The sequence below is a fragment of the Zeus faber genome (genome assembly GCF_960531495.2).
Source record: "Zeus faber genome assembly, chromosome: 7".
NCBI classification, from domain to species: domain Eukaryota; kingdom Metazoa; phylum Chordata; class Actinopteri; order Zeiformes; family Zeidae; genus Zeus; species Zeus faber.
Window position 1 is genome coordinate 12213440 of NC_137203.1, and position 13185 is coordinate 12226624.

At 42.4% G+C, this 13185-nt stretch overlaps 2 protein-coding genes across 2 annotated transcripts in view; one reads left to right on the plus strand and one right to left on the minus strand.

Moving 5' to 3' along the window:
* Positions 1 to 246: 246 nt before the first annotated feature.
* rimoc1 (rab7a interacting mon1-ccz1 complex subunit 1) lies at positions 247 to 6284 on the minus strand (the record flags this gene model as incomplete). Its single annotated transcript, XM_080003452.1, has 6 exons — positions 247 to 1287; positions 1427 to 1541; positions 1709 to 1840; positions 2300 to 2446; positions 3201 to 3310; positions 6191 to 6284. The coding sequence occupies 6 exons, from the start codon at positions 6282 to 6284 to the stop codon at positions 1052 to 1054; spliced, it is 834 nt and encodes a 277-aa protein (XP_079859578.1). The 3' UTR covers positions 247 to 1051.
* A 1656-nt stretch (positions 6285 to 7940) lies between these two features.
* oxct1a (3-oxoacid CoA transferase 1a) overlaps positions 7941 to 13185 on the plus strand; it is a 51308-nt gene continuing 46063 nt past the window's right edge. The window contains exons 1-3 of the mRNA XM_080004454.1: positions 7941 to 8112; positions 9513 to 9621; positions 10168 to 10258. Coding sequence (XP_079860580.1) covers positions 8008 to 8112; positions 9513 to 9621; positions 10168 to 10258 — 305 coding nt within the window. The 5' untranslated portion in view covers positions 7941 to 8007. The remainder of the gene's footprint in view (positions 8113 to 9512; positions 9622 to 10167; positions 10259 to 13185) is intronic.

Genomic DNA, 13185 nt, shown 5'->3' on the forward strand with positions numbered 1-13185 from the left:
AACTTTTCCGTAAAGGAGGCCGACGTGGGAATGACTGCCCTCTGCCTTCGCCGGATATTTTTTTAAATCAATGACACAGATTCCGCGTGGGAAAGGGTTTCATGAAACAATCAGCGTGGTTTGTCGCGCAGATGTTGGCACAGTGCGTCGTGGGTAATGTAGTTCGAAAGCAAACTAGTGCGTACGGCCCAAAAACATGTGCTCTGGAGAAATAAGTTTATCGGACATGTTTTTGTTAAACTCAACGCGCGTATTTATTTTCATTGAGGGCATAAAAAACAGAAAATGAAATATTTTTTTCCTCAAAAGAAACATTAACACAGATTCTTTTGTTATAGGCATACTATCAAAGTTATTTGAGTGTCAGAAAAAAAAAAAAAAATTAACTTGCAATAGATGGGAAGAAACAAGTGACGCATTACAAAGCTGATATTTAGAACAAACTGTACACACTTGAAAACGTTCAAGAATAATTCAATCAACATCTTTTTGTGTTTGTCTCCTTACCTTTTGTAATATATATGCAATTAATTAAAAATATATTAACAAAAGCTTAACAAAAAAGGCAAAAAAAAAAAAAAAAAAAGAAAACAATAAAAATAAATAAAAAGTTGCTGTGCAATGTCTCATTCCCAAATGTATTATCATTTAACCTTAAACAATCTTTAAAAAATGTTATTTTCTTAATAGTCTTTTAATATTAATGTTACTTTACCACATTCTCAGAGCAGAACGAGAGCCCTGACCTGTATGGAATCTGGAAGATAAGTGCTTCTCAGAGGGACAGGGAGAAAAATATTAAATTTGCTTCCTCCCCTTCCGCTGCCAAATTTACACCACACCCCTGAAACTCTCCAGCCTCTTAATACTTTTCCTTTGGCCAGAGCCGTTTGGCATAAAATGAGGTTGCCTTTAAACATGAATCCAAGACACCACCCCCCTCACTAGACCCCGCCCGGCGGGTTCGGGGTTTAGTTTGGAGGTGAACTACACGCGTGGACTGGTCTTGGATCGCTGCCGGGGGGCAACTTCAATTCAGAAGCAGCTCGATCTACTGTAAAATACTAAGGATTTCCTTGGCGTTCTCCGTGTTCCAGCCCTGGCCCTGCAGAGGGCCCTCGCAGGCCAGCACGTATTTATTCAGGATCTGCGTTCCAATGTCCCGAAACTGCAGCCGGTCTTCTTTGCGATCCATTGTGTCAACGCTGCAGTCCTCATACTTGACCGCCCAGAAGCACATCTCCCCGATGTACATCATGGTCAGCAGGTGGGTGTCGGAGAAGATACCTGGACAAACACAGGGGGGTGGTAAGAACGACGTGGTCGCACAAGGGCCGAGTCTGAACGACGCTCAAAGAAAATAAATGACTACACGGCGTCGCCGAGAAATACACCGTATTATATTTCACCGGTGAACAGTTCCTACCTTCAGAGAGGAAGTTGGCCGTCGCCGTGTCGTGGAGCACCACCCCGTCATTGAGCTTCACAGAGTTCCTCACCTGCAGCATCCGCATCAAATACCGCACTCCTTCCTGAATGCACTGAGAGGGGGAAGAAAAACAAAGAATCTCATACCAACCGTGACTCATAGCAGCAAATAATAACAAGCAGTAAGTAAATTCAATTTAAAATCCTGATATTCCCAAAAGATGGTACTCGTACCAATGACTCCAGTTTCCACACGGAGGCATCCGTAGTGTGTTCATACCTTGAGAAATGTGTCCTTGTTCTTCTTGATCCACTGTTTACGTTGGTGGAGGGTGTGGCAGTACATGTAGAGCAGAGCTCCACGTCTCCAGTAAAGGCATTCTAAAAGCTCCAGGCCCAGCACAGACTGCACCTGTTTGGGGAACAAGTGTGTGAGATATTGGGTAAAGATGTCATTCCATGTCCTGCCACAAAATGACTTTGAGGACTCAGAAGAGCGTCTGTACAGAATGGAAAGGCAGCCTCAGCGTGCGTTATCATCTTCGGCCCACTTATGACGACGCGGGAGCGCTTTAAACAGCGCACACACCGCTTTATGCAACAATTAAATAAAATGACTTTGCCAACAGAGGGACGGATGAATACACCGACAAGAAAATCACAAACATCCTGACGAACGACGCACAGAAACATCTCAACTCTCTGGCGTCATCTTTCAGCTCCACGTCTTGTTGACTGGTTTGTTTGGCACAGAGAGGATGAGCACACGGCAAGCAATGCGGCATAATCACACACACACACACACACACACACACACACACACACACACACACACACACACACACACACACACACACACACACACACACACCTCTTGTGCGGGTGCCAGTCTCCCTGCCAGCACCTCTGGCTCTGTGAGGTCCTGCAGCAGTTGCTGGATTTTGAACGGTGAACTGTCCTCAGGAAACTCCTGGTCCACCAGCTTGTTCTCCTCATAAAATGTGATGTCTAGGATCACCTGCGCAGGCAAACACAGCGAGACAGAACCGTTTCAGATTTACCAAAATTGCAATTCATGCCAGAAAATGAGTTTACAACACATTCCTAGATAGTGCCAATCCAGAAATATGCACTCTCATTCCCCTTACAAAAAAAAAACAGGGGTGCTTACTGTTTTAACATCCCACTGCTGAGGGGGGAAAAAAAACGACTATGTGAATCAGCCTGTTTGTGTTTCTCAGCAGTGAAACCCTGGAAACAGCAACATAACATCTGCTCAAACTCTCAACACAATCATTAATTGGGCCAAATGGAAAATCCTGCAAAAAAAGTCACAAGCTGTTCTTGACCATCCCAAAGCACAAATTAAACAATTCGTAAATATCCCTTGTGCCTAATAAGCTACAAGTTGGTAAAAGGCAAAAGACAGATCTTATTCTACAAATTCATTGAACACATGGTTGTTTTACATGAAAGCAAAGCAAGCGTCCAAGCAAAGAGACAATTAGTCATTTATAAAGAATATAACTATGTGCCTTCAATTTAAGCAATAGACAACAATGGAAAAATGAAGTCATAACAGTACACACACACACACACACACACACACACTTCCTGTTTACATTGACTCAATGTTTCAATTCTGCTTACATTTACTGAATACCAATCTTTAATTGCTCAATGCTGAGCCTACAATTAAGAAACATAACTATAAGCTAACATACACAACACAGTAAGGCTGATAAATGACTGATCAGCGATCATTCACATACCTGTGTGTAATCTTGGAGCAGCTTGGGGAGGCTGCTACTCTCTCCTCCTTGTCTGTAAAAGCTTTTCAACTTGTCGAGTATGGCAGACGCATTCTGTAAATAGTCATCATCTGTGGGGAAAGAAATAAACGAACACTGTGTCAACATGTTACCAGTGACAAACCTGAGGCCGACCTGGGGCGTGCCAAACACTGTCGAACAAACAGTGTTTTCACCTTGGGCTTTTATTTAAGCTTATAAATATTCTTGCGTAACTAAATAAACTAAACAAAACTATACTAAAGCTTGACTTCACTCTATTCCTCGCTGCACATACAGTCACTTTCATAATACTAACCAGACGACTTCTGGTGAAATTGTAAAAGTGAGCTGGCTGGCCTTGTGTGTGTGTGGGCATGTATGCGTGTATGGATTCACCCTAATATGTTTACATGCTTCCATGATGTGATCCATGATCTTCCAATAGGATACGTGGTGGGCAAAATGTAGTCACAAAAAGTGGAATATTACACAGACCAACCAAAAAACCTTCCATTACATACCAGGCGGTATCGAGCTGGTCATTTTGGTGTATTAGGTGTGTATGTGCCTCGAAAACTGTAGGAGTAATGCAGTGAATTTTGATACAATAATAATGATAATAATAATAATAAATATAGCTGCAGGCAGCAATACACAGGGTGCAGTTTAGTCGTGTAAGGTACAGATTAGTTTTCTGGGATCTCTGAAATGCATCACGATTTTCAAAGTTTACATTGAACACCGTTCACAAGGGTTCATAGGCTCCGTCGGTCTGGGGTGGGGGCAGAGTGTCCACGTTATGCAGGGGCGGTATTTACGCATGGAGATTACAGACGGGGGGGAGACAGGCCCCAATCTAGACCTAGGCCACGATCTAGATCTAAGGTCGAGAGCCTTCTCTCCCTCGTCCTCTGATAAGCCAAACGCGACTGCTGAGCGCACACGAATCAGACACCTTCAGCGCCCGACTAATTATTGATAACACGTTTAGTATTTTACAAATTAGCTTTTTTCCAAGATAAATGAAAATTTACGAAAGGGGTTTATTTCTATTTGTCAAAAAAGCAATAACGGTGGGCAAGTAATGTAACACCGTAGATGTGGCAACCGTAACATCCACATTAATAATTGTTTTAAAAGTATTTCTTGTGTGTAAATATCTGAAAAAAAGCACTAATGGTCATCCGAGACATTGCTAAATTATCTTTATCGAGGTAGAAAACTTAACTACTTTATTAGAGCAAGTTGGCCTGTTGTTGTTTTTGTTCTGTTTACATTTTTATTGTTATTTGCAGAGCTGTGTATTTTGTTAAGTAGGAGAGGAACACCTGTAATTTGACTATATTTTATTCATATATATATATATATATATTGTTTTTATAAAGAGGTGGTTCAGCAATTTAAGACACAAAAACATACCTAGACACGTTAAATTACAAAAAGGGTTTCAAGAGGGGAAAAAAGTAAGATGGGTGAGATTCTATTTGTAGACTCTATTTCAACCAGTTTGTTATTGTTGTTGAAAACAACTGAAGAGCATTTTCAGAGATAGGCCTATCTTAATTTAATATAGGTTATTTATGTTTTATAATTTAATTTACATGAAATCGATATATTGTGCAGCTGTATATTTTCGAACAGGGAAGGAAACACTGTCTTTGCATTACATTTGATCACAGTATGTATGAATAAAAGTGCTTGTGACATGTGGCTTTAACTTAGAACTTAACATTTGACCCACTTCCGTGAAAATACCGAGATATATATTGTGTATCGCCATTCAGCCTAAAAATACTGAGATATAATTTCTGGTCCAGCACTACTTCCTACCAACACGAGTTACAATTTTCCGTGTTCCCACGGAACGCAGCATCGGCTCCCTCTAGTCTCAACCCGGCGCAGATCCTGCACGAAGCAACAAATACACACCAATGGAGTCTAGACTGCAGTGCACCGCACCCCATGTGAAAGCCCCCCCTACAGCCACAACCTGCAGATATATAACAAATTAAATAAAGTCACAAAGCGCCCCGCTCCACCACCACAGCCGGCTCCACCACCGCAGCCCGCCGTGCACTGCCAACGTTCGGCTACTACCGGTAGATTGGCAACGGTTTCTCACCAATTCCTGCTCCAGAGATAGATCGACGTGAATCAAACTTAGACCCCAAAATGTATGAACTGCCCTGATTCCAAAGACACTTCATTGATGTCTGTGGGTTTCGGCGGTTGCTGTGTGCCAGACACCTTCGGCCGAAAAAATGCCAAGGAGAAAAACAATAAAAATACAAACAAAAACTGTTAATACACTGCCAGAAAAACATGCTGCTGTCATTACTTTACTACCCTACGCCACGAAAAAAAAAATATTTTATATATCTTTTTTATTTAATTGCTAATTTTCAATTTAGAAATGTTGAACCACTGAACTGGTGTAATAAAGTATTTCTATTATAACGACGTTAGTTTTTTTCTGAGTAGTTCGAACGTCTGATGCCATTTTCAGACCTCGATATGAAAACACCACCACCACCACCACCACCACCACAAATATGAATAAACACAAAATGAGCAAAGCGGAGTCCTCCACGGACCTGTGCTCGGTAACTCACGTCAGAGGAGGAATTCTATTGACCGTTAAATAACGGACTGCGCCGCATCGTGTGGCTACGGCTACGGCTACCACACCGAATTCTAAACTATGAACACGTAGCAGGGGGCGAGTTGTTTACCCCGAAAGTTTCTATGGAAGCAATGCCCCCTCATTAACAACATTACCACGCTCCACACTCGGCTTTCCGCTACAGAGGGAAACCAGCTGTTGTTGTGGTTAGCATCGAGCTAGGCTACATCAGGGTTAGCCCGCTAGCTAGTCACCTTAAACTGCACGCGTCTCGATGACTAAGCGCTCGTTTTATTTATTTTTTATTGCGGTTCCGCCTCTGGGCCCTACAACTTGGGGCCGATACCTTGCTTCTCCGTCCGCAGGCTGGCGCACTTGACGTCCAACTCGAATATCCTCCGCTCCAGCTCGAAGCCGTGTCGCCTGCACTCGTCAGCCATGACTGAAAATGTGCGTCACGTGATCCCGGGATTATGCTGCGTTCACGTCAGAGTGAGAATCAGAACGTGTTCACTTCGCCAGTGACGTTTTCGGTTGGAATGAAAGGCTCAGCAGAATAAAAACAAACAGATGAACAAAAGCGAAATATATAGAATATACAAAACGTGCTATATGCACAGGTTCAATTAAATGGCTATGGCAGGGAAAGTGGAAGTAAAGTTGCAAGTATTTGCTGTGGGCATACATATACAGTATATAGATGGAATATTCCATAGAATATAAAAAAAAAGGTGTATACAGTAATACTTATTCACCTGGACACAAATTAACCTGTTGATCCGTTTTGGAATATATACAAGCTGTATGTGTATGCATTTAGTTACGTTCGATCTCATCTGCATCAATGCAAAATGATGTCATCTGTGAATTAAACAACCGTCCAACAACCATGGTATTCAGTTGAACACTGTACACACATGCTCTGCTGCACCACACACACACACACACACACACACACACACACACACACACACACACACACACACACACACACACACACACACACACACACACACACACACAATACCGACTGGTCGAAGAGCTGGTTCTAAGTCCGAATGGTCGTTCAATGAAAACATAATAATAATGATAATAATAATACTGGAGTTCTCCTTTCAATGCAAAAGGATATGATTTTGTGCACGCATGCTATTTTACATTTGTTTCTGTTCGTTTCCATCACAGCGCCGCGTATTAAATGCTACCTGAATTTAATTTGGCGTGAACCTTCTCTCACACCATGCCTCTTGGGCCGTCGGACGCGGATCCTGCCGGCGAACGATCCGCGTTTGGACGCTCGGTAGTTCCCGCCTCCCGCATGCGACGCAAACGCAGCATTATTCACCTTGCTGGACATTTGTTGATTTCTGCCGTTGTTCTGCCTTGAACGCCCACACGTCATAATAACACATCGTAACTTATACAAGGCGGAATTATACGTCACGTCTGACATTCCGCGGATCGTACCTCGGGCAACACTCTGAGAAACACTTTTCTTTTTCCCCAACTCGGCGGCGGCGAAACGGTTAAAAGCTTAACGACCGCCGCCAGCGCTGCGTTCCGCTGATTGAAACTCGTGAAAACCCAACCTGCTCGGGAGAGCGCAGACGCGCGGTCGTTTAAGTCGCAATTCCGAATGTCGGTCAGAATTTCAAAGTAACAAGAAAGTAGATTAAAAATATATGTATTAAAAAAAAAAAAAAAAAAAAAGAGGCTCAAGACCCACCTCTCCAGTCGGGCGTTTTGAACTTTAAACACCCGAACTCGATTGCTTTTATTTCAGAAGTTCACCGGCAGACAAGGTTTCCTTTGTATTGGGTTTGACTCGAAAACACGTCGCTCGACGCGAATCTGTTGTTTTAGCGCCCCTCCAAATCCCCGTTTCAGTTGCACGGACGTGTTAAATAAACACACACTGTATGCTGCCGTGTTTTGGGAGAAGCGGAGGCAAATGGAAAGCCGGGTCGGGGGACGACTGCGATTCGATTCCGAGCCTCCGAGTGCCGGGGAACGCAGCACTGGCCCCGCCCCTCCAACGCCCAGCGTAGGTGCGCCGCAGTGGAGCGTCGCGCTGTCGTCGTCCTTTAACCGCCCGACGCCGTCGCCCGCCCGCCCGCCCGCCCGCCGAGCTGCTACCGTCCCCACCGCTGCCTGGCGTGAAACATGGCGGCCCTGAAAGCCTTGTCCGGAGCGGAGGGCGTGCTCTTCAAAACGCTGTCCGCCGCGCGCGGGGCGAGAGCCCGCTGCGCCCCCGGCGCGCCCGGCAAGGTCAGTACTCCACCCCTCCCGCGTCCCGGGGAGGACGCTAGCAAAACGATGAACGCAGAAGCCGACGGGCGCGTTCGGTTCACGGCGGCGTCCCGCCCAATATATTTCCTGGTTAACCGTGCTTGGTTAGTTAGCAGTGGCACGTTTTTGCACTAAAGCCCGAACGCTGTCATTGGAGTGACCCCGCGGCAGTTGGGCTTTCAGGGGTCAGTGAGCGGAGGACCGTGAGGGGCTGGAGGTCAGAGACGCGACGCGGCGCTGTGACGGGACGCCCGTCAGGGCGACGAGCGTCCCGCACGCCGCCCTCACCGGCGCAGTGTGAGAGGATGTTTCCATTGCACCTGTTTACCCCCGAAAACGAAAGCTCGGTAAGCGCTTCAGACGCCCGGTCAGGTTTAGCACATGTAAGGGTTCGACTACTATTAATACGGTTGTGGAAATAATGAATAGTATTAACAAATCATTATTCCCATCATCCTCCTTAATGTAAAAAATAAATAAATAGATACGTTTAGATGCTTAGTATCCAAATTTAATTCGTTTTTACTTCATACCTTTTCTTGGTTCATTTTGTCTAAACATCTTAACAGCTCTGTGGTATTATATTGGTTTTAGATCTGCGTATAGTATTAACATTAAATGACAATCCGGGAGGGAAATGAAGAAAAGGACCATGGGGTTGACCTACGACCTACGACCTACTTTTCTTTAAAGAGGATCTAAGGGAAGCCGCACAGTCCCGCACAACTCCGCACACTATTCTTACCTATATCTCACTAATGTGGGAAGCCGACCTGCAAGTTGTTTTTAATAGTTTTGGTGAAGTATCAACGTTGAGAAAAACCGTCAAGAACTCATAAGGTCCTCATCCGGCTCTCCATATTCTAATAATAATAATAATGTTAAAAGATCATAAATAAAATGTATATTTTATGTTTTATTTCTGCTAAAAGGTAAACGCGAGGGGAAGGAAGTATACAGGGAAATTGCAGCTATAGTAAAATATGTAAGACAGCATCAATTTAAATATTTTCCCTGGACTTATTCTTACTATAACAGTTTTATTTTAATAGTTTAAGATAACAACGTAGGTTCTTGCTGAATCTGCCAAGTGGCTCAGTGACGTGCACAGTGTTCACAGTGGACTGATCCCAAATCCGTCTGCTTTGTTGTGGGATTTGGTCACTAGGTTTGCTTGTCTTTCCTTTTCTGTGCCGTACTAACTGGATCCGCTCTATGAACACTATCAATGTACTCATTCCCCCTCAGCCGCCGGCTCTGTTTCCTAAACACATTCTATGTCTGTGTGTTCAGTGAAGGTCGCTAGGTTAGGGTTAGGCTTACCTTTTTGTTCATGCATAAACTTTAAAAATATATCTGTTTTTGTTTGCATTCCACAGATCTGTGGTTGTTACTTTTCCACGTCCACACAGAGAAACTCCAAATTCTACACAGATCCTGCCGAAGCAGTCAAAGACATTCCCGACGGATCCACAATTCTGGTTGGAGGTGAGACAACTACGAGGACCATGATGAGCGTTTTGTCTGGGTTTGGCTTCCCAATTCTCAATTGAAATTTATTTGTAAATTAATTTACAAATTCATTATAAAAATATATTTTTCTAACACTTCGTGTTGTTTGAATTTACAAATACTGAACATGGGAACAACAAAAAAGAACAACTTTTCCCCCACATATAATTAACAGGGACCTCCTTATTAAGAATACCCTGTAACATGACTGAGCTGAATATAACAACATCATTTTACAATTTATTGAACAAAATATTGAAACTACACTGTATATTATCACCTCAACACTGTTTTGGATGCAGCCCTTGAAGCCGTACAGATTCAAGATTCAAGAGGTTTATTCGTGCGCATGCGCCCTTATTCTATACTGCTAGACTTTTAAGTATGTGTGCAATGTACATTACCTGTAAGAAGAAAGGTAAATAATAATACCATTTTAAATGTCTGATCCTCTTTGCCGTAATTTATACAATTTTAACTCTTAGATGAACTTTGTACGATTATTTCTCTGTCCTAAATCAGGTTTCGGGCTTTGCGGCATCCCCGAAAACCTGATCAACAGTTTATTGAAGGCCGGGGTAAAGGGTCTGACAGCAGTTAGTAACAACGCTGGGTAAGTTTGTGCACAAGTGTGTGTTCAAGAGTGTGGATAAGATTGTGCTTGCGTTGGGTGGAAGCTTAGATGTTAGTGATTTTATTTTAATTAGGTTTTGATCAAACCTATCCCATGTGGGGTGTTTGATGTTTTGTATAGGGTTTTCAAACACCACCCTTCATCTAGACAAAAGACAAAATATGTTTTAATCACAACAACTTCAGTCTGGAAAGGATTTAATTTGCCTTTGACAATTAAGGGAACTTCTAAGGCAGTATCCAGATTGTCCTCTTGGCTCCTTGTGCTGTCATTTAGCAACCTTGCACACGTTTGCACAAAACCTCTTTCGTTTAAAAGTGTAAAGACCTCAACTTTCACCCAGATTTGCAGAGTTTCAAAATGCTGAGTTAGGGGATGTGTGGCGAGATCCATATTATGCAATATTTTACTGCTCTGCAATGTCGATGTCTCCAGCTTCATCCCACTGATGGAGTTGAGAGTGCGGCCCCAAGCATGAAACTGAAGCTTAATCAAACTCACTGAGGCGGGTTTAAAATGCACTGATAACTGATTGATTCACATTCAGACTCCTGAGTTTAAGTAAAAACAGCTCTGACCCAAATTTGGCACATGCTCGATGACGGTTTGTTCCAAAGGTCAGTTTGTTTTTCAAGATTGGAGATATTTGTGCCGCTCCATTCTCTCTGTTAATGTTGCTACTGGGGGGAGATGGGGCACTTGTTTGTAGTCTATGGTATTTATGTTTTTAACTGAATTCGGATCTGGGAATGTAGCTGAACACTATTAGTAGAAGTGATTTACAGAACAAATGGATGATTTTAGAGATGGCATGATTATTTTTTGTAATTCACCAATTATGGTTCTTCTTTTCATTTTAGTTTAGTTCCCTGTATTGTTGTTTGTCCCTACATCAGACAATATTGAGATAGAATTACTGTCCATTAACAGACTCATTGTAAAATTTAAATTGTTGTGTTTGGGTCATTTATAATTTCTTTTTCTAACCTATTTCAAAATGTATAATATCTATGTTTATGTAAAAGACATTGTTTCATATAACGTTGACATGTGACCCGGATTTGGATATTGCCTCCACACCTGTAGAAACCAAGGTTTATAGTTGGGGTTGCCGTAAAGTTGAGTTTGGCTCATCCCCTAATCACTCAAAATGTAGTCTCCATCTAGATGTGCCAAACACCATGGTTCCTGGAATGTTTTGGCAACATGACAGATTCAGATGTTATGGAAAAATTAATAAGAAGATTTTTTTTTTTTTAGACAAACGTTAGGACATATTAGTATATACCATATTAACTCCAATTACCTACCTGCACCTTTAAATGAACAGGACCCAAATCTTTCAGCACTCTGTGCGTTTTCTTTACTTTGTTTGGTTTTTGAGCTTCCCAAATGAAATGAGGATCCCGTAATTTACTCGGGAACATTTGCGCATCAATTGCAGTCGTTTCTACCAAAACCCAACAAAGGTCTTCATATTCAGTCAAAAGATCAGGTATTAGGGTTTAGTTCACAAGGTCCACTGTCCCGACAGTGGAGATACACAGGTCTTTTTGGAATGGAACAGGACACGGGTCTCTTAACTCAGATGTGTTTTGAAAATGTTGTTTCATACATGTAGGAAATAAACAAAAATAATCTAAAATAAAAAGACCGGCCTGCGCTGGAGGAGAAACAAAAAAACCTCTGCTCATGTTTCTGAGATAATCACCTTGAAAGTTTCGCCCAGACTTGCTTCATTCAGCCAGCTCCCAGAATGCAAATGGGGTAGCCAAAGCCACATGGCTAATTAACATAATGCTGAATGGGCCAATCACTGCTTTGTCCTTGTGTTTTGAGGGAACGTTGAACAACGTCAACAACACACAACTAGTTTTGTTTTTAAAAAAGCTTTTATTTAACAGTAAGAATAAACATGTTTCATAAAAGTGGAATTATTTTATTTTTTAAATCACCAACCTCAACGGATTTCATCACGTCATCAACTTCTTCCGTTGTAACAACAACGGGCATATCGTTCGTCTCCTCCCATGGTTCTTGAAAATATTCAGTTTCATCATCACATTCAGGTTGAAATCCGCTGTTTGAAATGTTCTCCAAGTCCGGGATAATATCAGATTCAGCGTCGCTGGCGGAGAATTGACTATCGTCGCGGAAAATGAAGTCCAGTACGTGCTGCTTAAACTGACTAGGATCTATCGCACTGCTCAGATTAAGGTTCGCAATATGATTTAGATCTTCCTCCACCCGCTTCTCGTAATCAATAACAACACAGAGTTTTCACAGACAAGTGAAAGCGGATCCTCGTCTTGTTTAAGGAAGTGACGTCAGTGACACACCCCCCCCCACAACGATGTCTCTGTCTGTGTGTAAAAGTAGTACGATTTAAAAGGTTGAACTCTATCAAAACGGTTTCACATTGTGACTTCACATCACATGGAATATGGAGGAATGATCTTCACCCGGACGGTCGCCGAAACGCAGAAACGATCGATCGGCGTTGTTCAGCGCTATTCAGTGTCTTGTCCAAAGGAACATTAATCTGGAAAAATCTCATTTTCCTTTAAGAATTTTTTTTTTCAACTGATTTAGCTGCTCCTGGCGGGAAATGGCGGGTTTTTCTGCGGTGGGTCACATTTTGCAAGAGAGGTTAAACCAATATTAAAAACCTTGGTTCAGTTTATTTTTTTTCACCTGTTCTACAGTCAAAAAGTGACTTGACAGGCTTGTGTTCATCCCCTCAAGTATTATTTGCCTTCCCTCCAAGGAGTAAAGGTTGATTTCATGATCCACAGAGAAGAGAACTGCAGATCACCTGTTTCATCAAGCTGCTGTCATGACTGAAAATAATGAGGTCGAAATCCTATTGGATTTTCTCAAAAATAAGTTGAAACTGACAAAGGTGT